General features: G+C 52.0%; 2 protein-coding genes across 3 annotated transcripts in view; one reads left to right on the top strand and one right to left on the bottom strand.

The window, feature by feature from the left end:
* The window catches only part of LOC308349428 (fer-1-like protein 4), a gene marked incomplete at its 5' end in the record, with an annotated part of 33,535 nt that extends 20,844 nt beyond the window's left edge, over positions 1–12,691 (bottom strand). Inside the window, 19 exons of the mRNA XM_080814119.1 lie at positions 4,660–4,760; positions 5,178–5,298; positions 5,394–5,571; positions 5,763–5,871; positions 6,147–6,505; positions 7,141–7,327; positions 7,403–7,586; positions 7,715–7,874; positions 8,112–8,196; positions 8,277–8,339; positions 8,595–8,726; positions 8,845–8,905; positions 9,442–9,597; positions 9,891–9,932; positions 10,128–10,219; positions 11,584–11,683; positions 11,798–11,886; positions 12,273–12,328; positions 12,613–12,691. Of these exons, the coding sequence (XP_080670245.1) occupies positions 4,660–4,760; positions 5,178–5,298; positions 5,394–5,571; positions 5,763–5,871; positions 6,147–6,505; positions 7,141–7,327; positions 7,403–7,586; positions 7,715–7,874; positions 8,112–8,196; positions 8,277–8,339; positions 8,595–8,726; positions 8,845–8,905; positions 9,442–9,597; positions 9,891–9,932; positions 10,128–10,219; positions 11,584–11,683; positions 11,798–11,886; positions 12,273–12,328; positions 12,613–12,691 (2,354 nt within the window). The remainder of the gene's footprint in view (positions 1–4,659; positions 4,761–5,177; positions 5,299–5,393; positions 5,572–5,762; positions 5,872–6,146; positions 6,506–7,140; positions 7,328–7,402; positions 7,587–7,714; positions 7,875–8,111; positions 8,197–8,276; positions 8,340–8,594; positions 8,727–8,844; positions 8,906–9,441; positions 9,598–9,890; positions 9,933–10,127; positions 10,220–11,583; positions 11,684–11,797; positions 11,887–12,272; positions 12,329–12,612) is intronic.
* Positions 12,692–16,312: 3,621 nt separating this feature from the next.
* Positions 16,313–20,695, top strand: SPAG4 (sperm associated antigen 4; the record flags this gene model as incomplete). 2 transcript variants are annotated; one of them, XM_080813979.1, is made up of 12 exons in its annotated part: positions 16,313–16,688; positions 17,202–17,306; positions 17,571–17,637; positions 17,805–17,866; positions 18,108–18,151; positions 18,466–18,491; positions 18,610–18,718; positions 18,980–19,055; positions 19,225–19,340; positions 19,686–19,853; positions 20,348–20,437; positions 20,546–20,695. In XM_080813979.1, 12 exons carry the CDS (start codon positions 16,379–16,381, stop codon positions 20,693–20,695), a joined length of 1,323 nt encoding a protein of 440 aa, XP_080670105.1. The 2 variants fall into 2 exon arrangements, with proteins under 2 accessions (XP_080670105.1, XP_080670104.1); XM_080813978.1 differs by having other exon boundaries at positions 16,597–16,669.
* Between the last annotated feature and the right edge of the window lie 3,354 nt (positions 20,696–24,049).

Raw genomic sequence — 24,049 nt, 5'->3', positions numbered from 1 at the left:
CCTAAGCCAACCATGGCTTCTGTATGTGGACCACTCCCAAATGGAGTGGAGCCCCAGAATGCACTGGTATGCAACCACCTGCTGCCTGACTTCTCAAAGCTGGCCCAGGACCAACAGCGTTAGTATCACCGAGTTAGAAACACAGCATCAGCCCCACTCCAGAGCTGCTGCTAGAACCTGCGTGCTTATATCCTGGCAGATTCCAACGCACACTAAAGGCTCAGATGCACTCTGCCTGACAGTCCAACTGACCAGAGGTAGCTCAAACCAAGTGCATGATATCCAGTTACCCCCCACCCCAAACCGTGCTTTACTTCAAAACTTCAGAAAAGCCCTTCACTGCTCTTTCTTTCACTCCCATTCCACATCAATCCGTCGGCATGTTATTTAGGCTCTACCTTCAAGATACGTTCCACATCTGACCACTTTTCTCCTTTCCCAGCACTGCCTAAGTCCAAGCCCCCATCATTTCCCACCTAGGACTACTGCAACAGCCTTCTAGCTGCTCCCACTACATCTATGTTTTCCCTCCCTCTGCCCTGAATAGTCTCAATACAGCATCCAGAGGGATCTTGTCAACACTTTTCTGGACTATTTCATTCCTCTCCAGGAGTTTCTCAGCTCAGAGTCAACAACGGAATTCTTTTTTTTTTTTTTTTAAGATTTTTATTTATTTATTTGACAGAGAGAGACACAGCAAGAGAGTGAACACAAGCGGGGGGAGTGGGAGAGGGACTCGATCCCAGGACCCTGGGATCTGGACCTGAGCCAAACGCAGATGCTTAACAACTGAGCACGCAGGCACCCAACAACAGAATTCTTAAAAATGCCCTATGTAGGGGTGCCTGGGTGGCTCAGTTGTTAAGTGTCTGCCTTTGGCTCAGATCCTGATCTCAGAGTGGGATCAAGCCCCACACAGGGCTCCTTGCTCAGCAGGAAGCCTGCTTCTCCCTCTCCCACTCCCCCTGCTTGTGTTCCCTCTCTTGCTATGTCTCTCTAATAAATAAATAAAATCTTTTAAAAAAATGTCCTACACAATCAGGCTCCCTTGATCTCCCTGTCCTCATTAACTATTACTATCCCTTCATGCCCAACCCACCATCGCACTGGCTTTTCTTTTCCTCCAGAAACACACCCAGCCCATCACCACCTCCATGTCTTTGTATCAGCTGCTCCCTCTGCTAGAATGTTTGGCCCCTGGATCTCTGCATGGCTCATGTCCCTTCTCCATTCAGGCCTCTCCTCAAATGTTACCTCCTCTCAGACCTTCCTTGATCCTCCCTTCTAAACAGCCCCTGCCACTTTCTCCATCCTCATATTGTGCTTTTTCTGTCTCTCCAAATAAAAAGTAATAGAAAGTTTCTAGGGCAGGGACCTCATTCTGATTATTACTGTACCCTCAGGCCCTGGCACCTAATCAATGCTGAAAAAGTATTTGCTGGGTAAAGTAAAATGATTTTTTTTAAGATTTTATTTATTTATTTGAGAGGGAGTGAGCATGCCAGAGCGAGCACAAATGGAGGGGAAGGACAGAGGGAGAGGCAGAAGCAGACCCCCAGTGGAGGATGGAGTCCAACATGGGACTCAAGCCCAGGACCCTGGGATCATGACCTGAGCCGTTAAGACAGACACATAACGGACTGAGCCACCAGGTACCCCAGATTATTTTTGGGACATATTTGGGGTCCTTTAAAACCCACGATGATTTCTTAAGTTTTTATTAAGGAAATTTTCAAAAATATATAAAATAAATAACTCCAAGGATTTTTTCCCTAATACTGCTCCCAGAGCTTACACTTTTAGCTTAATAATGCTCTTTGCTCCTAAGACTTCCATTGGTAGAAATAATCAATAAAATAAAACTGAGTCAAATCTTCTTAATAAGATTTAGATCCACAGGGGCGTCTGGGTGGCTCAGTGGGTTAAAGCCTCTGCCTTCAGCTCAGGTCATGATCCCAGGGTCCTGGGATCGAGCCCTGCATCGGGCTCTCTGCTCTGCAGGGAGCCTGCTTCCTCCTCTCTCTCTGCCTCCCTCTCTGCCTACTTGTGATCTCTGTCTGTCCAATAAATAAACAAAATCTTAAAAAAAAAAAGATTAAGATCCACAAGATTGGATTCAGGGAAATTGGATCTGATAGAAATAATAGCCACAAAAAGAAAACCACACTGACCACCACTATAAATAGTGAAATATTATTTGGACAAATCTTTCATTGAAATTTCCCTGCCAAAGAAAAATTTCAGTAATAAAATAATTTTAGGGGTGCCTGGGTGGCTCAGTCGTTAGGCATCTGCCTTCAGCTCAGGTCATGATCTCAGGGTTCTGGGATCAAGCCCGGCCTCGGGCTTCCTGCTCTGCGGGAAGCCTGCTTCTCCCTCTCCCACTCCCACTGCCTGTGCTCCTTCTCTTGCTGTTTCTCTCTCTGTCGAATAAGTAAATAAAATCTTTTTTAAAAAATAAAGATAAAATAATTTTAGTAAAGTGAAAATAGAAGCAGTTTAATTGCCCTGTATGGAAAATCAAGCAAGGAATTAAATTGGATTAGGGGAGGTTACTCTTTTGGAGATGTAGACAATGTAGACAGAGAAAAGATACAGTGAAGCCCTGGGACATAATCACACAAACATCTGCAGTGAGTACAGGTCAAGAAGAGAGAGGGAACCAGCAAAAGAGAAGGAATGGCAAGGGAAGCAGAAGGAAAATGAAGGGCATGGAAGCCAACAGCAGACTCTTTCAAGAGGAGGGTGCGTCAACTGCATCCACTGACACTGAGAGGTTGAAAAATGAGGAAAAGTGACCATTGACAACCAGGTCCTTGACTGAGTCCTCCTCTCACCCTACCTCTGCATGCTGGAGCCCTCCAGGACCTCGGATTTCTTTTTTCTCCGCTCCCTAGACAATCTTAGCCAGTTCCATCTATGTGTTGACAGCTCACTATTTCTCATTTCTAGTCTAGAAGTCTCCCCAGAACTCAACTCAGACAGCTAACTGCCCAGCAGACATGTCTGCTTATAAGTCTAATAGACATCTCAAAGTTAACATACCCCAAAATGAACTTCTGATATGTCCTTTGCTCCCATCAGACCTTCTCCCTCTCTTGTTTTCCATCGCTCAGTAAATAGCACCATCTATGTAGTTGTGCAAGCCAAGATCTTGAGAGTCATTCATGACTCTCTGCACATCTTCCTCATCCCCTATACTTTCCATTCTCAAGTCCTGCATCACCTCCAAAGTCCCTCCAAAGTCCAAATTGCTCTTGAATCCATTCATGTCACTCTATGTCCACTGCAACCACCCTCACTTGAATTAATCATTATTGGTCACCTGGATTATTACAATGCCCTCTTTAGTAATCTCTTTGCTTCCTCTCTTATATCATCCCTCCGCCACCAACCCTTTTTTAAGGATAAGTTAGAGCATATCCCTTCTTTTTTCAAAACCTTCAGTGGCTCTTGATCTAAATCAGAGAAGAAGCCAAGGTCATTAAAATGGCCAATGAGGCTTCTACATGCCTCTCTTCACCATCATTTTCCTTTCCCCCCACACCCTGCAGCGTCATCTACTCTGCTCACTCTGCTGCCATCGCACTGGTTCCCTTCCTCCTCCTCAAACACACCAGGCATGTTTCACCACAGTGCCTTTGCACATGCTATCCCTCTGCTTGGAACACCCTTACAGATACAGCTTGCTCGTTCAGCTTCTTCATGTCACCTCCACAATGGCCTCTCCTCACCACCCTTTCTAAAATGGCTACATCTCTCTCTAATATTTCTTAGCTTTGTTTTCTCCCTAACACTATCCTTATCATAAGTTTTATGTTTTTTCCTTGCACTTTTACGTGTTTCCTATCGGTTTCCATCCAACTCCCTCCCTATCCCCCACCAGAATATAAATCTCGGGATTTTTTTGTGGGCAAGAATGCTTTTTCACTGTTATTCCTGCACCTAAAACAGTGTCCAGCGTGGTAAGTGCCATAGATATTTATTGAATAAATGGATTGATAAATCTTTTGAGAAGAGGATCAGAAAAACACTGAAGTACCTGGAGCAGGTAATAGAATTCAGGGCAGTGAAGGTCAAACATGGAAGTCACTAGAACAAGTATATGTGGTTACAATAATGACCGGGCAAACCAGGGACCAGATGATGCTGCAGGAGAGAAAGGGGGAAGTTGTAGAGCTAATTCCTCCAGTGAGTGAGAGATGAAATCAAGATCACAGCCGCAGCTATGGGAGCAGGGACCTTCCTCTGCTCTGGCAGGAGGGAAGGTTAGCAGATGGATCACAGAGCTGGCAAGGTGGTAGACTGGATAGAGGAAGCCGAGGCTCCTATTTTCTCCACGTAGTAGGAGGGGAGGTCGGTAGCTGTAACAAGTGTGGAGGAAAGGAGCAAAGGAGATTTGAGGGGAGGGTAGGTAAGGGAGCTTAAGTCTTTAGGAGACGGAGAACGGCAGCTTACTGGAGGGGAGTGGCCTAAACCCCGGTAATTTCCATCAAGTTCCCTTGATACAGATAATCATCAATCTTCTCATTCTTCTATACAAGTGCTGACCGAACGCAGCTTCCAGCCGCCCTTGGCTCCAAACACCGCCTCGAGCCTCCCTCTCCCTGGAATTTGGGGCGGGGACCCCTAGCAGCGACGCAGAGGCGCCCAGCTCACCTGCTCCCCGCCACCAGCTCTTCCAGCGCCTGCTTCAGCCGCGTGCAGGCGCCTGCTCCGGGCCTGCGCTGCAGAGTCTCAACCTCCTGCAGCCCCTGGTCCTGCGCGACAGAGTCCCGAGTGTCCCAGACTCCGACCTCTTTTAGACCACACCCCGCCCAGAAGCCCCGTCCACTCTCGGCCGCACCTCTGGGCGCAGCGCTTCTTTAGCTCCACCCAGCTCGCGGTTCCTTTTTTCTAGCTCTCTCCTGGCTCTACGCCTGTGGGGCTGAACCCCCAGTAGTTCTACTCACGACCGGCCCCTTTCCTGGGTGTAGCAATTCTGAAGCCCTGTCTTCCCACAATTTCTGGTCTCAGTTCGCCCGGAGCTGTGCCCTTTGGCTCTCCAGCCTTGCGGCTTCAAGGTGCCGGCTCCCCCATGCTCTATTAGCCTCGCCCCAGAGCCCCCTTCAAAGGCTGCAGTCTTCCCGACGCCGCTGAGTGCGGCCTCTCCCTGTGGGCGCCCGCCTCGCTCTCACCAGCCTCTCGGCCACTTTCCGCACGCAGTTAGTGCTCTGCAGGCGCCACGTGTGATCCTCCCAGCAGCTCCACACGCGTACGCACGGCTTGCGGTGACGCAGGGGCAAGCAGAAATAGGGCCTGTGCGGGCCAGGGAAGAACCGAGGCTGCGAGGGGCAGTCCTGGGCCGCTGGAGACCTCCCACCGCCCTCCTTCCAGCCACCAGGTACACTCACCCGTTGCCATCCATGGGCTCAGGTCGCTGGGCAGGGGTCCCTAGCTCCTCCCCCTCCTCCACTGGCCAGACTCCCACTTCGGTCTCCAGCAGAGGCTCTGCTTCCCCTGCCACGCCCTCCGCTCCCTCCCGGGCCCTGGCACCTGGGCCCGGTTGCTCCTCTCTGCGGCCTGCGCCACCTGCCAGAGCAGCGAGGGTAAGGGGGCACCAGGCTGAGGGGCTGACCCCTCCTTCAGACTTCCTCTGCCTCACTAATATTCAGAGCCCACCCCTTACTGAGACTCAACTGTCCGTTCCAGGGGCCCAAGTCTGGAACAAGAGTCACCACCCTCAAACCCATGACCTTCAGGGGTCCAGCTAGGCTACACACCAATGGAGATCTCGAAGCTGATGGGCTGGGAGGCCAAGGCAGGGTCAATCATGGTGGCCTCAAAAAGCACACCGAAGAGCAGGAAATCTTGCAAGGGCGCCAGGGCATTCTGAGGAAGGAGGGTCAGGCTGCAATCAGCCTCCACTTACCCACGCTGCAACCCGGACTGCTTGGCCACAAGGCCTAGATAGGTCACTACAAGCATCCTAACTCTGGTCAGCCCCCGCCCTATATTCATAAGAGCAAGCACGTGTATACACACACTGCATTCTTTATCCAGACCCCAACATTCAGACTCTACCCATTGTGTTAAATGCCTGGGAGCCAGTTACACACCCCAGAGCTGAGAGTGACCCTGTCGCTTTGCTAACCCCCAGGTCCCACCTCTGGCAGAGGCAGCAACTCCTCCACTTCCACCTCCATGGCACTGGGAATCTCAGGACCATCACCACTGGAGCTGGCATCCAGGGGCTGTGGGATCCCTGTTGGGGTCTGACCCCGCCTGGCTTTCTTCTTCTTTCTCATGAGCCGGGACAATCTGGGTCGCTGTGGGGCCTGGGGAGGCTCAGGTTCAGCTCTCCCTTCGGACACTTCCATGGACACAGCCACCAGCAGGCGGCCACGGAACCAAATGCCTTGGCCAAGGCCTTCATTGAGACTTTGAAGACCATCCCGGAGCCCCCCGCTGGGGGGAGATCCATAGAGAGGAACCCATGCCGGGCCGAAGGTGGGGTTAAACCCCGCTGTGGGGGACAAAAACAGCGTTTTGGAGGGGAGCATGGGGCCCATGGGTACCAGGTCAGTCTATGCAGCACACCCTTCTCTCCTGGGGCGGGGAGCCGGATTGGGCCTTGGCAGCTCGGAGAGGGAAGTCTGAGAACAGCTGCGGACCGACAGCCACGGACCAAGACCCGAGAGCCACTTCTAAACCAGTGCAGCTCCCAAAGGCTCTAGGGAAAACGGAGCTGTGGCGCCAGGGCCCGAGCCAAAGTCTTGGGGCTGGAGTCACGACTGGGTAAGAGCCACGGGTGATCCGGTGAGGGTCGGGGTAAACCGACAATGTACGTGGCTGGGCTTATTTCTGTACGTGTGTTGCTGTAGGGAGAGCACAGCTGGCGGGTTTACCGGGCAAACGCAGCTGTACTTAGGATTTCGTCACCAGAGGCAACCCGAGAGCGAGAGCGGAGTTTGTGCGAGAGCGGGGTTTGTAGTCTGGGGGCAACAGGTGAGGCTCCGAAGGGAGGGGCCGGCTTGGAGCGCGGGTTACCCAGTGGCCTGAACTCTAAGCGGAGCGGGGTCTCGGGGATGCCGTTTGGCGTCGGGGCGGGACCCAGGGCGGGCCGGGCGGAGGCAGCAGGCGCTGGCCCAATGCGCTCACCCGCGCGGCCCGGGTGTGAGATCTGCCTCAGGTCCAGCACGTGCGTGGCAACAGCCACATCGACCAGGGGTGCGTCGTCCCTCAGCTGCAGACGGAGGCCGCGCGTCAGCGGCGGGAAGAGCTCCACGAAGCTCAGCTGCTCGTTCCACTCGGGCGCCGCCGTCTCGCCGCGCACGGACGTCTCGCCCTGAGGGCCGCGGCGAAGGGTTCAGCGCGGGACCGGGACCTGAGCCTCGGCCGCGTGGGGACGGGAGGGACTTACCTGCTGCCCCAGGAAAGACACGCGCACGTAGGGGTCCATGAAGACGCGCTGGTCCTGCAGGGCGCGGGCCAGACTCCCCAGCAGCCCGGGGCGCAGCGCGGGGAGCCCCTCCGCGCGGTACATGCGCACGCGCAGCCGCGCCCACGGTCTCTGGGCCGGCACCCGACGCGGCAGGAGCAGGTTCCTAAGGGAGCGGCGCGCTGAGGCCGGAGGATGCCGCCGTCTCGGTCCCTCCCCTTCTCCGCCTCTCGGGAGGCCACGCCCCGTCCTACTCTCCACCTCGTCCCCCCACCCGCCCTCACCCGGGCTCACTTCTCGATGTCCGAACTGTGCCCCGGGCCCGGGGCTGGCAGCGGAGGGGGCAGGTCCCCGCGCGCCCGCACGGACAAAGTGACCTTGACGAAGCCTTTGGTCCCGGCGCGGGTGTCGCGGGGATCGTGAAGCGGAGCCCATTTCTGGTAGAAGTGGCCATCTGGGGGCGGAGGGGCGAGCCACAGATCAGGGGACACTCGCAAGCTGCACGGGGCGGGCGTGGGGCTGCGCTGACCGGGGTTCGTGTCCGACTCGGTAGGAAAGAGGAGCGGGAGTGCCTGGAGGTCAGCCTTCTGAAAAGGCTTCTGTCTCCGAAGTTAGTATCTAGGGATCAGTGCCCAAAGGGTCAATTTCCCCTGTCGGTGCAGATGAGTCTAAAGGAGGCTGGATTCGGTACCTGGCTGGTCGAAGATAATGCCCAAATCCATCCTGAAGGTGCCTATCCGGGAGGCCATAAAGGGGAGGGTCTGCGAATGGAAAGCCTGGGGGAAGGTGGGGTTAGTTCTGAAACTTTTGCATCCCCCTTTCTCTGGAAGATACCTCTCATCCCTAGCCGCCTCACCGTGATCTCCAGCAGCAAGTCTTGGAGGTGAAGCCCGGTCTCATGAAATTCGAACAAGAAGTACTAGGTTGAAGTGGGGTAACAAGATAGGTGAGAGAAAGTATATGTGAAGGGCTCGTGCCCCCTGGCCCCTGCCTCTTGCAAAGAGAACGCCCTCCTCCCTGTCCTGGCCCCTCTTGGCACCCGCTCCCTTACCAAAGCTCCCTTATCCCTCTTCACCAAAGGCACTGGCTAGATTCCACCTAGCCCACGCCCCCTCCGCCGACTGGGTAAATCCTGGGTCCCTCTCAGGCCCCACTCTTCCTTGGTTGCACGCACCTCATTGTAGAAGGGGCAATTAGTCCCACGTTGGGTGGCGGTCACTCGGCGCTGCTCCCCGACACGCACAGCCACATAGGGGTTAATGTTGACTCCTACCAGCTTCTGGGCCTCGAGCACTGTGACCCCCACCTGAAGGGGGCAGAAGCAAGAGAAAAGGAAGCCATCCCTGCCAAAGGAGGGGGAAAACCTCCAGTGTGCAGAGTGGGTGGTATTCACCAAGGGTTGGGGCCTAGAGGGAGAGTGGTACCTGGAAGTCCCGAGCTCCACACGCCTGGAAGGGATCCCCTCGAGCCAGGCCCCGAGTGCGGCTGCGGGAAGGACAGGGTCAGCTCTCACTTCACTTCCTCTCCTGGACCACCTACACTCTTGCTCAGTGCTAGGGATAAGACCTCCTCTCCCTCTGAACTTCTGGATTCTGAGTGCTTCCAGTCTGTCTGGCATCCATCTCAACCATATACCCTGAATTTGACTCATTCCTGGAGCCCTGAAACCATTCATTCATTCATTCATTCAACAGAAATTTGTTCAATACCCACTATGTGCCAACCCTATTCTAGGCCCTGGGACCCTGCAGTGAACAAAAGAGACAAAACTCCTTACCTTCATCAGGTTTCATCCCCTAAGTGGGCTCCAGTATCTCCACGTGTGCCAGTATAACCGTGTGCGTGAGTGGAGCAGGGTGTATGTCTAGGAGCAGGCAACACTTGACCCCAGGATATCCACTCCTCACCCATACCTTGGGATTGTGTGATTGTGAGCGTGGAGGAACATGGGCCTACATGTGTAAGCATGAGGCTGATACGCTGGTAGGTGTGGGAGCAGGTGTGCAGTGGGTACAAGTTACCTCTTGAGGTGGCTGAACACGACCCCTGAAAGCTCCACATCAGGGTCGTCCTCCAGCTCCAGCTCCAGCTCGTCTTCATCATCCTGCTGACCTAGGCCTCGAGCTAGCCTGTGGCCCAATGCCACGGCCCGCCGCTCCAGCTGGGCCTCCCGGGGCCTGATAAGAAAGGCCTTCAAGGAACGTGTGTGGAACCATCTCTGGCCACCCCTTGGCTTTCCTGACCCTAGGACTGACCTCTGACCATTAGACTGACCCCACTATTTCCAGGACTGACCCCTAACCAGGGACCCCTAATTCCAGAATTGACTCCTGATTCCAGGACTGACTTCTCACCCTAGAATTAATTAAATACTGGCACACACACCCCCAGACCCTGGGACTGACCCTGAGTCACTGACTCCTAGTCCCAAGACTGACTTGGTGATCCCAGATCAGCCCCATATACTTACTCCAGCTCCTGGAAGCCCACATTGGGGATGATCAGTTCTGAGCTGGAAGGAGGATAAGTGAAATGAATGAGGGACTGTGAGTGACTACAGAGCGACAGGCTGGGCAGCACGGGTCCAAGGGTCATCACGTCTAGCAGATCCAGAGAACAGTTAGGTCCCACTTCTCCCTTCCAAGACCTGGCTGGGCTGGAACAATCTGGCCTTGCTTAGATGGCAGGAGATGAGGGGCGGGGGTACCTGTCCCGGATGGATGCCCCAAAATCTTCCTCTGCCCAGGCTCCAGTTGCCCCCTCTGGGGGCTGATATTTCAGGTCAAGCTCCACCTGGATCTGAAACCAGACACACAGTGTGCCCCAGTGCCCCTCAAACTGCCTGGGGCTAAGAGAAGTCCAAAGACAATGGCTTTTTTTTTTTTCCCACCTGTACCCAGAGACCCTCCTGGCCTGCTTCTGTGAGGACTCTGTAGTTTCTCTCTGATCATTAATAATACTGACAACTTATTAAGAACTTAGCATGTGCAAGTTACCTCTTTCTTGAAGAGGCCAAACACGACTCCAGAATTCTCTCTTTGTTCTTGGAAATTCATGACTGTGGCCTTCCCAGCTCTGCATGGTCTGGCCCCTGCCAGTCTTTCCAGCCCTGTCCCATAGGAGGTCTGCTCCTGCCCTGCACCCCACTTATGCTCTCTCAGAGCACTGGGATTTTGCATCTGCCCATTCTTCTGCCTGGAGCATTCTCCCTTCCCACTTAGTTACCTCCTATCATCCTTCCATTCCAAGTTCAAACACTACTTCCCCGGGAACCTTAGCTGACCCCCAAATACACTATACCCCCAAATTACATACTATCCTAGCTCTTTTATAACAAACGCCAGTGACAATTTTGCATTTATTCGTGTGAATATCTGTTTAAGGTTTGCCTCTCTCTTTAGATATGGAACTCTAAGAGGGCAAATCCTTATCTGGCTGTGCTCACCACTCAATCCTCATTGCACAGCTTATAATCAGAGCTCAACAAACAACAGACTGACTGAAAAGTTTAACATTTCCTATGACTCCACAATAATGTAAACGAGGAAACAGCTTAGTGAAGCTAAATAACTTGTCCAAGTTCTCAGCTGGGAAATGGTGGATCGGAGATTTGAACCCAGGTCCATGCCTCCCAGGTTATATGACCCACCATGAAACACCAGGAAAACCCAGCCAGGTTCATCTTTGCCTCCCAGAAGAACTGAGTCTGGTCCTGGGCCAGGGAGCAGAACAGAGCTCCTTTTCTTCCCCCATTGCCACACCCCTGGTCCTCAGTGCTGAGCCTAGCTCTTAGCCCATGTAGGGGCTAACCCATTTAGGGGCCAGAGTGAAAGGAGCAGTGGCTGGGGGATCTTGTTATAACTCTTGTCTGGATCTGGGTTTTCCCCTCTGAAAAATGGAACTCTCTGGGGTGCCTGGGTGGCTCAGTGGGTTAAGCCTCTGCCTTCGGTCAAGTCATGATCTCAGGGACCTGGGATCAAGCCCCGCATCGGGCTCTCTGCTCAGCAGGGAGACTGCTTCCCCCTCTCTCTCTGCCTGCCTGCCTCTCTGCCTACTTGTGATCTCTGTCTGTCAAATAAATAAATAAATAAGAAAAATGGAACTCTCTATCTAGAGGGACTCTCAGGCTTGGGGATAGCAGACTGAGGATTGGTGAGACTCACGGGGGTCACTCGCAGATTCTCATCCACTAGGGCCTCCCGTAGCACCAAATGCCCAGTACTTTGTAGCTGCTGCAGGGAGACCACCAGGGTCCCGAGAGACCTGTGGGTATGGCAGGGAGCAAAAGAATGACCCACAGTGTTAGCCCCACACCACGTCTGGCCCCACACTACGTCCAGCCCCACCTGCATCCTTGGCTCCCCCAGGCCTACTCACCTGGGGCTGAACACACGGCTGCAGTTAACCACCTGCACAGACAGGCACTCCCCAACCAGCGGAGCCCCATAGTGTGGCCAACGGAACAGCTGAGGATAGGAGGAATCTTATGATACACAACGCTGGGCTGACCCTGGCCACCAGTCCAGAACCTATCCTAACCCTAAAACAGGATCCAACCCTCCGAACTTGGAGCTAACTCTCTGACTAATTTATCCTAAATCTGGAACCAAATCCTCCTCCCCCAACACAAGGTTGACTCTAAACTAGGGTTGATCAGAAGGTAACTAGCAGTCAAGAACTAATCCGCCCAGTCTTGATTCTGACTGGGTCTGGCTTCTCAAGTCTGAGACTGATCCCACTTCCTGAGAATACAGCTCCCAAAACCCAGGAATATGCTCCCCAGCTCATCTAAAGAGGAACTTAGATGGCGCACAGATCAGCTTCTCCCCCTCCAGGACCCAACCCCACTCACCTCACTGATATCTGCTTCTTGACCACAGCGAATTCTCCTTGTTTTTTGGGTGAAGCCTGCTCAGAATTGAAATAGTCATTTATCAGCCCTTCCCCACAAAGAAATCACACACACACACACACACACACACACACACACGCCCAGACCAGGGTCCAGTCCCCCTAGGTTCACCCTTAAAGAAAGGTAGAAGATGGACAGGGAAAGAGGCAGAGAACTGGGCTTGGGGAGGAAAGAGACAGCCTGGAGAGAAGTCTAGGCAATGGATTGGGGGCCTAGAGAATGGAGAAATGGGAGCCCCCCCCAGTTACAAAATCCTTAGAACACCCCTGCAAAGCCTCACCCCGAAAGCTGAGCCTCACTTGTCGGTCATGGGTGCCCGGCAGCCCTGTCAGTCGCCGCACACACACGGTCAGAGCCATTGTCCCAGGGCGACTGGCTCTCCCTCTGCCCGCCTGCCCTCCTGCCCACCTGCCCGCTCACCCCGTTTGCCTCTGACTCAACTGGACTCACCCAGCAGGTTCAGCAATCCCTACCCTTTAGTCAAACACACAGGCAGGCCCGGGGGTCATGGGTGGAGAGGGAGCCGAAGGACTGAGAAAAGGGAGTAAGGTCCCTGTGGTCAGCTCAGGCCTCCCTGCCTGCACCAGCTTTACCTCCATTCTGCATGCATTCTTGGGAAGTGGGAGCTGGGATAAGGTGGAGATAAAGTCAAGGGGAGAGACAGGACCCTACTCTGTCCCCACTAGCCAACGAAGCCTCAGGGCACAGGTCTCATGATGCTCCTTATTTATCTCTCTGTCCTCAGTGCCCCCTGAGGGTCTAGTACATGGTAGACCCTCAAAAAACTGATTAAATAAATGGATGGATTAATAAGTGAATCCCCTAGCCCCCAGCATTAGTGCTGCGGATGCACAACACATTGAAATTAATGAGTGGTTGAACGTATGTCCCTAGCTTACACACAGCAAGTGTTCAGAACTTCCTGACCAGAAGCCAGAGGTCTTTAACTTGGGGACTTGGGGTCTTACTAATGGGACCATAGAGAAGCTCCAGGGGATCTGAAAGTTCTTGAAATTGTCTGTAAAATATTGAACAATTGTGCATTTTCTGGACATAGAGCTCCTCACTTAGGTTAGTAACCCTTAAACAGATGTGCAATGCTTTTACTGAATGAAGGAATGAATGTATATGGTAGCCTGCACCCAGGTGTGAATGTTACTGGATGTGGAGTGCCTAGCCTGGCTATCCATTTCACCATTCTGTTTAAAGACACCTGCTATAGGCAAGACTTGTGCTATGCAGCCGCGTTGGGGAAGGGTGTAGCCACAGAGGGGACCCAGACACGTTCTCTGTCTTCCAGTAGCTTAGCAGCATCACAGATTCCAACACCAAACAAAGTGACTGCAAGAATCAGAGCAGGAAAGGGTCAGGACTCAGGAACTCAAGAGGAGGGTGGCCAGAGGCGCTTACCCTGAGAAGACAGTGTTTAAGATGGCCTTTTGAGGGGAGACCTGCCTGCCTCAGTCCGAAGAGCATGTGATTCTTGACCTCAAGGTCATGAGTTCAAGGCCCACATTGGGCATGGAGCCTACTTAAAAAAATAAATAAGTAAAATAAAATGGACTTTGAGGACAGAGTTTGAGCAGAGAAAGACATCCAGGCAGTGGAAAGGAATGCTAGGTGGGTTCTGGAACTGGCGATTTGTCATTTTGGCCTCTGTCCAAGGAATGTATCAGGCAGCAGCAGAGATAAGATTAGACCTTCAGAGGAGCTGGGTCTTGCTGTGTGGCCTTGAGCCAGACATAGTCCCTCCTTGTGCTTCAGCTTCTCCAACTTAATAGAGAGGTTAGAAAGCCCTGTTCTGTTTCCCAGGTGTTACCTGCCCAAACAAGCTTTGAGGTCTACAGAACACAAGACAATCAGGCATGGGTTGTCCCGTTTTTTAAGTAAGGTCCAGGTTAGACATTAAGGCCCCAGTTACTGGGGGAAGGCTTCACCTCCCCAGTTGACAGGGGCAGTGGGATCCAAAGGAAGTCAGAGAGGGGACCAGAATTCTTAGCTCGAAGTGCCTTGGCCTTTCCCTCCCTTCACCCCTGATCTCTGTGGCATCTAATCAAGCAGGGTATTCACCGCACCCTTCTGGAAACTAATGTGGGCATTTCCTCTCCACCTCCTCCCCCCAACTTGTCCCCCTCCTCCTCCCCCTCCCCCCACCTCCTCCTCCTCCTCCTCTTCCTTCTTCTTCTTCTTCTTCTTCTTCTTTTAGTTTTATTTATTTGAGAAGGGGAGAGAGAGAGAGAGCAAGCAAGACCACAAGAGCAGGGGGAGGAAGAAGGAGACTCTTGGCTGAGCAGGGAGCCCCATGCGGGGCTCAATTCCAGGACACTGGGATTGCCACCAGAGCCAAAGGTGGATGTGCTCAACAAAATGAGCCACCCAGGTGTCCCAGGCACATCCCCTTCTGGGCAGGAACACAGCCTGGCAAGTTTTTACTCCGCCCCCCCCATCCCCTCTAAGAACTGTCACTTTCTCTTCCTAACATTCCAAAGAAAATGGGATGTGGCAGAAAGTACTGGGCTCCAGGGCAGGATTTTGGAAATCTAATCTCTATCATAAAATGTGTGGACTCTAGAAACTCCTTTCCCCTTTCTGGACCTATTTGCCTAGCTGTGTAATGTGCATAGAATGCATTGCATTGCTTTTCAAAGTGTGGTTCTTAATCAGGATCACACATATGGTTGTTAAAAATGCACATTCCTCCACCCACTCAAGAAATGCTGACGTAGAGGGGCACCTGGGTGGCTAAGTGGGTTAAGCCTCTTCCTTCGGCTCAGGTCATGATCTCCAGGTTCTGGGATCAAGCCCCGCATCGGGCTCTCCGCTCAGCGGGGAGCCTGCTTCCTCCTCTCTCTCTCTCTCTGCCTGCCTCTCTGCCTACTTGTGATCTCTGTCTGTCAAATAAATAAATAAAATCTTTAAAAAAAAAAAAAAAGAAATGCTGACGTAGAATCTCAAAATGTACCTGGGAACCTGAATTTCTATTCTATTGCACAGCAGGAGTCTGGGAACCTCTGGTCTCTTGGCTGTGACCATCTGCGATTCCTCATTCCATTTTTGGTATCGCAAGGTGGTCGGAGTGTGGGTATGGTGGTTTGATGGGTGCTGAATTCTCACCCCATGGACTCCTGGTGAACGTGGGTCTGGGAGAGGGAAGCACAGATCCCAAGGTCAGAGTTCTCTGGCCTGAGGACTAGGAAGAGAGGATGGGCCTGAAGGGTTTGCTGATCAAAAGAAACTGTTTATTTAGAACTGCCCTGGGTGACTCCCTTCCCCTTCTCCTTCTTTTTTTTTTTTTCTTTTCGGATTTTATTTATTCATTTGACAGAGAGACAGAGAGAGAGAAGGAGGGCACAAGCAGGGGGAGCAGCAGAGGGAGGCAGAGGGAGAAGGAGGCTCCCTGCTGAGCAAGGAGCCGGATGCTAGGCTCCATCCCAGAACCCCAGAATCATGACCTGTGGGGAAGGCAGAAGCCTAACTGACTGAGCCGCCCAGGTGCCTCCCCACTCTACCCCTTCTTAATATTCATTCATTAAACCTATCTAGGTCTTGAAGGATACACTAGTGAACAGGACAAAAATCCCTGCCTTCATAAAGTTTACATTCTAGTGGGTGTGACAGGCAATGAAGAAATATGTAAGTAAAATATACAGCATATTGGTGATATGAGCTGAGGAGAAAAACTAAGCAGGACGGGGGCTAGATAATCTTTTAAAACAAGTGCATAAGATAGGGCATTCTGGGAAGTGATGTGATGTCATCGTTTGCTTTAACATGGGAAAGAATAAGAGACTGCCAGGGCTCCCACGGCTGTCACGACTCGTTCTATGACGCACCCTCAGGGAGTTCCGTAGAGACCATAGTCTCCTTTATGACGTCAGCAGCCGGGCTCAGCTACGAGGGAGAGGGTTGAATCCGGCTGGGGGCCCCGTCAGCCGCACACAGGGTCTGTGGGGTCCCGGCGGCGCACATCGGTTGAGGGAGAGCCGAGGGCCTTGGCGGCTGCGGCGGCGACTTTGGCGTCCGTGAGAGGGCGCCTCGGGGTCAGGATGCGGCGGAGCCCCCGCCCGAGCTCGGCCAAGTCCCCTCACAAGCACACGCCCAACTTCTACAGCGACAGCAGCAACAGCTCAGTGAGCGTCATCTCGGGGGACCGCAGCGGGCAACGGTCAGCTGGGCCGGGCCCCGGGGAGCCTGAGGGCAGAAGAGCCCGGGGCTCGAGCTGTGGTGAGCCCGCCTTGAGCGCAGGAGTGCCCGGAGGAACCACATGGGCTGGAAGCTCGCGGCAGAAGCCTGCGCCTCGGAGCCACAATGGGCAGACAGCCTGTGGCGCGGCAACCGTGAGGGGCGGGGCCTCGGGTGCGGGCGGGGTCGAACCCGGGAGAGCTGAGGGAGGGGGCGGGGCCCAAGGGGCGGGGCTTGCACGGAATCGGGATAAAGTATAGGGGGCTACTTCCTAAGGGGCGGGGCCTGTAGGGCGAAGAGGGGAGGTGCCAAATACGATTCCCTAGGGGGCGGGACCTTGGTGTGATGGACGGTCCTGGGAAGGGGCGGGGATATCCCGTAATTGGACACTACTGAGGAGGCGCGGTCTCGGTGTTCGCACAAGTAGCTACCTATAAATAAGGCAGCACCACGACTCGCTTGAGGGCGGGGCCTCCGTTCGGCCTCCGTTCGGATTACCAACATCTTGACTGAGCATCCTTGAGGGGCGGGGCCTCAGAGTGCAGAGAGACCTAGGGTGGGGATGCGGTGGGACCAGTGCCCGTGGAGGCTGCCCCGCTTCTGGGCTGGGAAATCTGCGGCCCGGTCCCGGGGAAAGAATGGACCTGCCTTGCGCAAGGCCCCAATGGCGCCCCTGGGCTCCCGCAGAACCGGTTGGATCTCCCGTAGCCTCTGAGGAGCAGCTCGACCTTCTCTCCACCCTGGATCTGAGACAGGAGATGCCTCCACCGCGCATGTCCAAGAACTTCTTGAGTACGGGCCACGCCAGCCCGGAGCCCCTTTGACCCTCTGGCTCCCCTCTCTGAACTCCAGATCTCATTTCTGAGAGACCTGCTCGTTCTGAGCCCCGCGCCCATGTCAGGCTCCAGCCCCTTCCCTGAGCCCGAGCCACCTTCTCTGAGCCTGAACTCATTCTCCTTGCCCCCATCTAATTCTCCTAGCCCACTCTTCTCTTCCCAAGACCTTCCTGAACCTATCTGAGCCCTTCTTCATCTCTGCCCCAACTCTTCTCTCCAGGCCTGCTGTTGCAGGTGCTGAGCGTGTTGCTGTCCCTGGTAGGAGACGCGCTGGTCATTGTATACAGGTCAGAGGGAGGGAATGGGGCGGGGAGCAGGGCCGGATCCGCGGAGGCTTGAGCCTGTCTCAATCAGACCTGGTTGGGTCCTGTCAGCAGAAGCTGGGTTTAGGGCCTGGCGTGGGGCTGCGGGGGCGCATTAGGGTCCGGGCCTCAGTCTCCCTCCGGTTCTTCAGGGAGGTCTGTTCCATCCGGTTCCTGCTCACCGCTGTGTCACTGCTGAGCCTCTTTCTGGCAGGTGAGGGGGTGGCGAATCCCCTGGGGCCCCAGCCCTGGATGCTTTGCAGCCAAACCCGGCACACTTTCTCCTGTATCCCTCAGCCCACTCAAGGCCTTCAGCTGCTCAAAGTCCCCTTCAGAGCCCACTAGGCCCCCTTAGATCCAGCAGCCCCCCTCAAGCCTTTTCTCTCCTCACCACCCCTTTATGCCAAGGAAACCCTCTCCCTTGGCTTGCCCTGAGACCACCCTTCTTTCTCTAGCACTCTGGTGGGGGCTGCTGTACCTGGTTCCTCCTTTGGAGAATGTGAGTCAGGGCAACTGTATCCCAGGGTGGGTAGTTGGCAGGGTATGAACCTGGAAATTGTGGGGTCCCCTCAGCTGGTGGGAGGGGACAATGCTGGAGGCTCTAATCCTAACAAAGGGATATAAACAGATCTCTCTGAAGGATTGTGCCCAGAGGCAGTTGGGGATCTCTGAGAGGTCCTGGCAGGTCAGGGAAGGGGAGGCAATCCTTAAAAAGTAGGCCCTTTGAGTCAGGCTGCTCCCAGGCTGAAGTGGGAGAAGAGAGTGGGTGGGAGCTGAGCAGCGCTGTATTTTGTCCCTCCCTCCCTCCAATAGGAACCTAAGGAGATGCTGACTCTAAGGTGAAAGGGCACCTGGGGTGGGGAATCTGGGGGCTCAAAGGCACTTCTGTGCAGGACCTTAGGGGAAGTGCCCAGGGGACAGAGCGCCAACCTCGCTGTGCCAACCTCCCGCCTACAGCGAGTACCACGAGCGTGTGCGCTCCCAGGGGCAGCAACTGCAGCAGCTCCAGGCTGAGCTGGATAAACTACACAAGGAGGTGTCCAGCGTTCGCGCAGCCAACAGCGAGGTGAGGCTTGCAGCCTCCTATCTCTCCAAAGTGCTGCCCCGTGTCTCCACACACTGCTCAGTCCAAGGTCCACCTTAGAAGCTCCTTGCGGAGCCCGTTCCCTGGGTCTGGAGCAGTAAACCCCGCCCCAGAGCCCCAACTTGGGATTTCTCTCTCGGGGTCCACAAAATCCAATCCAGAGAACCTAGTCCCAGAACTCTGCCCCCCCATAAATCCACCTGCAAGCTCCATCCCTCCAGGACCTGCCTTCCCTCTTTTCAGAGAGTGGCGAAGATTGTATTCCAGAGGCTGAATGAAGACTTTGTGAGGAAACCTGACTATGCGCTCAGCTCTGTGGGTAAGACCCAGAGACACTGCAAGAGTAAGACTCAGAGACACAGAAAAAGATGGAGACATTGATACAGACCTACACGTATAACCAGACCAAAAAGATGGACCTCAAACACCCTGCCCCAGCTGTCAGTCAGGCCTGGGAGACCCTGAATGATTGCTTCTTCCTGCTCCAGGGGCCTCCATCGACCTAGAGAAGACATCACATGACTATGAAGATGCAAACACTGCCTACTTCTGGAATCGCTTCAGCTTCTGGAATTACGCGCGGCCACCAACGGTTATCCTGGAGGTGGGCCTGGAACCTGGATCCCAAAACCAGACCAGGGGCGGGATGCTGGGGAAAGGACCCAACAGCTCCCTATTGGTGGGACCCAGTGGAACTGAGGTCGTGGTGCTAGGTGGGGTCCTGCCTGGCAGAGGATGGCCCAGCTGGAGGCCGGGTCTAGTGGTCCTAGGGACTGTGGCATTTAACAGGATCTGGCAGCACAGATACCCAGGCTCCAGGTGGAGGGCTGGGGGGTGCCGATGAAGAGGTTCGGCTTAGGGTAGGGCCTACCTGAACCAATGCCCAGGCTGGGGAAGGGCTGTAGTTGCTCTGTTGGTGGATTCTGAAGGTCTACCCGCTCACCTGCAGCCAGATGTGTTCCCTGGGAATTGCTGGGCTTTTGAGGGCGACCAGGGCCAGGTGGTGATCCGGCTACCGGGTCGTGTGCAACTGAGTGACATCACCCTGCAGCATCCACCACCCAGTGTGGCACACACCGGGGGAGCCAACAGTGCCCCCCGCGACTTCGCAGTCTACGTGAGTGGGGCTAAAGCTAAGGAGGTGGGGGATTTTGCCTAGAAAGTACCAGTTATAAAAACTGGTGTCACTGAGTCTTCGCCTGCTCATCTATAAAATGGAGATATTACCACTCATCTCTCAGGCCTACAGGTTAAAATTACAACCATATCCAAACATTAGGTATGGCTTTATTGAGCACTTATTCTGTGCTAAGCACTTTACATGGATCATCTCCTTGCATCCAGTCAACAACCTAAGTATTTTCATCTCCCCCCCTCACTGATGAGGAAAGTAATGCTCAGAAAGGAGATGTTATTTGCCAAGGTCACACAGCTAACAATTGGCCAAACTAAACTGCGAACTTCTTAGCGCCCACGTCCCACACTACACTATCCTAACACCAAAAAATGAGAGCGTGCATACAACTATGCCATAGTAGGTCCTCAATAAAGTTCCTTTCTCCCTCTTCCACCTGTGCCTCACTGTTCCTCTACTCACTCTTCACCCACCAGGGCCTCCAGGTTGATGATGAGACTGAAGTTTTCTTGGGGAAATTCACCTTCGATGTGGAGAAATCAGAGATTCAGACTTTCCACCTACAGGTGTGTGTCTCTGGGGGTGAGGGTGCTAAATGGGACAGCAAAGGAAGACTGGGGAGGAAGGCAGCCTTTGGGACAGCAGGCTTTGGCATGAACCATTTGTCTCCCCAGAATGACCCCCCAGCTGCCTTTCCCAAGGTGAAGATCCAGATTCTAAGCAACTGGGGCCATCCCCGTTTCACATGCTTGTATCGGGTCCGGGCCCATGGCATGCGAACTTCAGAGGGGGCAGGGGACAGTGCCACAGGGGAACCCCATTAAACATGCTGATTGTTGGAGTAGAGTGCAGGTCTGTGCTAAAAGCAGCTGGATCCATGCTGAGGTGGGTAGGGAGGGCTCTGGTTGCTTTTGGCATATAAATATGGTGTGTGGGGGGTTCTATTTTCCAATCCACCTTCTTAATTTGGAGAAGTTCAGATCAGTAAGATAGCAGCTCATGTTTATGGAGTGCTTACCAGGCACAAGAGATGGTAGTCTGGACATTCTACACATTAGCTAATCCTCGTAACTTCAGAGGGGGAACCACTCAGGTCAGGAACTGTTCAAGGTCGGTCACACAGCTAGTGAAAAACGCCACAGTGGAACCCAAACCCACCTTCTTCCAGAAGCCACCCTCTTTAACTCAGAGCTGCCAATCAGCCTGAAGCTGTATTTGTGCACCTCAGTTCCTACCTCTATACTCTGGGATAGTCTCCCCAACTCCTACAGGTACAGTTGGAGAAGTTAACTACCCCCTTTTTTTTTTTTTTAAAGATTTTATTTATTTATTTGACAGAGATCACAAGTAGGGAGAGGCAGGCAGAGAGAAGGAGGGGGAAGCAGGCTCACCACCGAGCAGAGAGCCCGACGCAGGGCTCAATCCCAAGACCCCGGGACCATGACCTGAGCCGAAGGCAGAGGCCTCAACCACCGAGCCACCCAGGCGCCCCATCTACCCCTTTTCTTGAACTAAACATTCAAAACTAGAGAGAGACTTGAGAACCTCTAGGAAGTACTGGAGTCAGAACTGACACAGGCCTCGTAGTCCCATCTCAGGCTGTCTTTACTACAAGGCCCAGTACAAGTGGTCTAGTGTTCATCAGTCCCTGCCCTCAGGGAGCCTGACAGGGGAGGGAGGATGCTCCAGGAAAGAATTCCTTTAGATCCAAGAATTCTTTACTCTAAGGGTCAAAGTAGAATTGGAAGAATAAAAGATGGAAGAATCAGGCTTCAAAGATTAAGAAGTTCTACCTGGGCAAAAAGAAAAGGGGGACCAGCCTGGGCAAAGGAACATGTACCATCTTGCCTGTTCAGATCCTCCCAGTGTGTTCATGCACTGGAAGAATATATATACAGATTATAAACAGTGCTTAGATCTCTAGGAAGTAGAATGCATGCATATGTGTGAGAGAGAAGCACATATCCATTTGTTTAAATTTTCAGGATATTACTTTCATAATTTAAATTACTCTACTGAGGGGCACCTGGCTGGTTCAGTTGGTTGAGCAGCTGCCTTCAGCTCAGGTCATGACCCCAGGGTCCTGGGATCTCCCTCCTGCTTCTCCCTCTCCCTCTGCCTGTTGTTCCTCCTGCTTGTGCTCTCTGTGAAATAAATAAATAAAATCTTTTAAAAATAAGTAAAATAAATAAGTACTGAATGCTCTCAAAGCCTAAGGTTAGAAATACGAACTAATACAAGGTTCTCTGGAGGGCAGTTTCACAATGGGAACCAAAAGCCTTAAAACTTTTTATTATTCTCTAATCATAGTAATTTCATTTCTAAGAATGAAAACAAAGGATATATCAATGTAATCAAAGATAATACTTTTAAGGATATTCATTACACTATAAAGAGAATACGGAAATAGTATATAATAAACCGACTTTTAATTAATTTATTTATTTGAGAAAGACAGACAGAATATGAGCAGGGGGAGGGGTGGAGGGAGAGGGAGAAGCAGACTCCCTGCCAAGCAGGGAGCCCATCATGGGACTTGATTCCAGGACCCTGGGATCATGACCTGAGCTGAAGACAGACGCTTAACTGACTGAGCCATCCAGGAATCCCATATAAGAAGATAAATTATGCTACCAAAATAACGTGACCAAAAGAAATGGTCATATTTAAGGGAATGTTTAATTTCATGGAAAGCAATTCATGATATATGGATAATTTCTTAAAAAGCAAGCTAGACTGGTATACATAAACTTACAAAGAGTTCTATGGATTAGAAGATACTATAAATGAAAAGGCAATAACTTGGGAGGAAATATTTTCCACATGTGTAAGAATAAAGGCTGAAACAACAAAAAAAACTATAAATGGACTATTCAGAAGAAATATAACTCACAAATACATGAAATGGTACCAATAAATTCAAGCTAAAAATGAAAATATTTTCTGCTTGTCAGATTAACAGAAAAAGGGATATAAAAAACTGTTGTTATAGAAGGCAATTTACAGTATCTATTAAAATTTTAAATATTCATATCATTTGATCTAGCATTCTACTTCTAGGAACTTCCTTCAGAAATATTGTGGCAGGGGCGCCTGGGTGGCTCAGTGGGTTAAAGCCTCTGCCTTCGGCTCAGGTCATGATCCCAGGGTCCTGGGATCGAGCCCCATATCGGGCTCTCTGCTCAGCGGGAAGCCTGCTTCCTCCTCTCTCTCTGCCTGCCTCTCTGCCTGCTTGTGCTGTCTGTCTGTCAAATAAATAAATAAAATCTTAAAAAAAAAAAAAGAAAGAAATATTGTGGCAAATGCACAGGAATATTCATTACAACACTTTGGAATATTGTAAAATTGGAGGGGACCCAAATCTCAATGACTGGGGGCACCTGGGTGGCTCAGTGGGTTAAAGCCTCTGCCTTCAGCTCAGATCATGATCCTAGGGTCCTGGGATCGAGCCCCGAATCGGGCTCTCTGCTCAGCAGGGAGCCTGCTTTCCCCTCTCTCTCTGCCTGCCTCTCTGACTACTTGTGATCTGTCAAATAAATAAATAAAATCTTTAAAATAAATAAATAAGTAAATAAAAGACTGGCTAAATAAGCTATAAGATATTCATACACAGAGTAATTTATGCATTAAAAAGAATAAGGTCACCAAGAAGTTCTAATGGGTAAGGCACTCAAAATATAATAAAAACAAGGTACAGAGTATGCATAATATAATATCCTAATTAGAAAAAAAAAATGTCAGACCTAGGAAAGATAGGAACCCTCACCTGCTCCATTATCTATTTTATAAAATATTTATATTTGAAATAATTTTGTACTAACATGCATTTTAAAGCACATTAAAATAGTATGTATAATATGACCCCATTTTTGTAAAATAAAAAACATGTATAGATTATAGTTTTGCAAGACAGACTAAAAAATATCCCCAAATATTTTTTGGCGCATGGGAGTCTGCATATTATTTTTTTCTGTATTCTTTCTTTTATAATGAAAATATGTATCAATTTTCTAGTAAAAAAATTAGCTGTTAAAAAGATTCAGGCTTCTAGCCTATCTTTAGGATTAGAAACACCACTTGGGGCACCTGGGTGCCTCAGTGGGTTAAAGCCTCTGCCTTCGGCTCAGGTCATGGTCCCAGGGTCCTGGGATCAAGCCCCGCATAGGGCTCTCTGCTCA

Source organism: Martes martes (genome assembly GCF_963455335.1).
Source record: "Martes martes genome assembly, chromosome: 9".
NCBI lineage: Eukaryota > Metazoa > Chordata > Mammalia > Carnivora > Mustelidae > Martes > Martes martes.
This window is presented reverse-complemented; position numbering and strand designations above follow the sequence as displayed.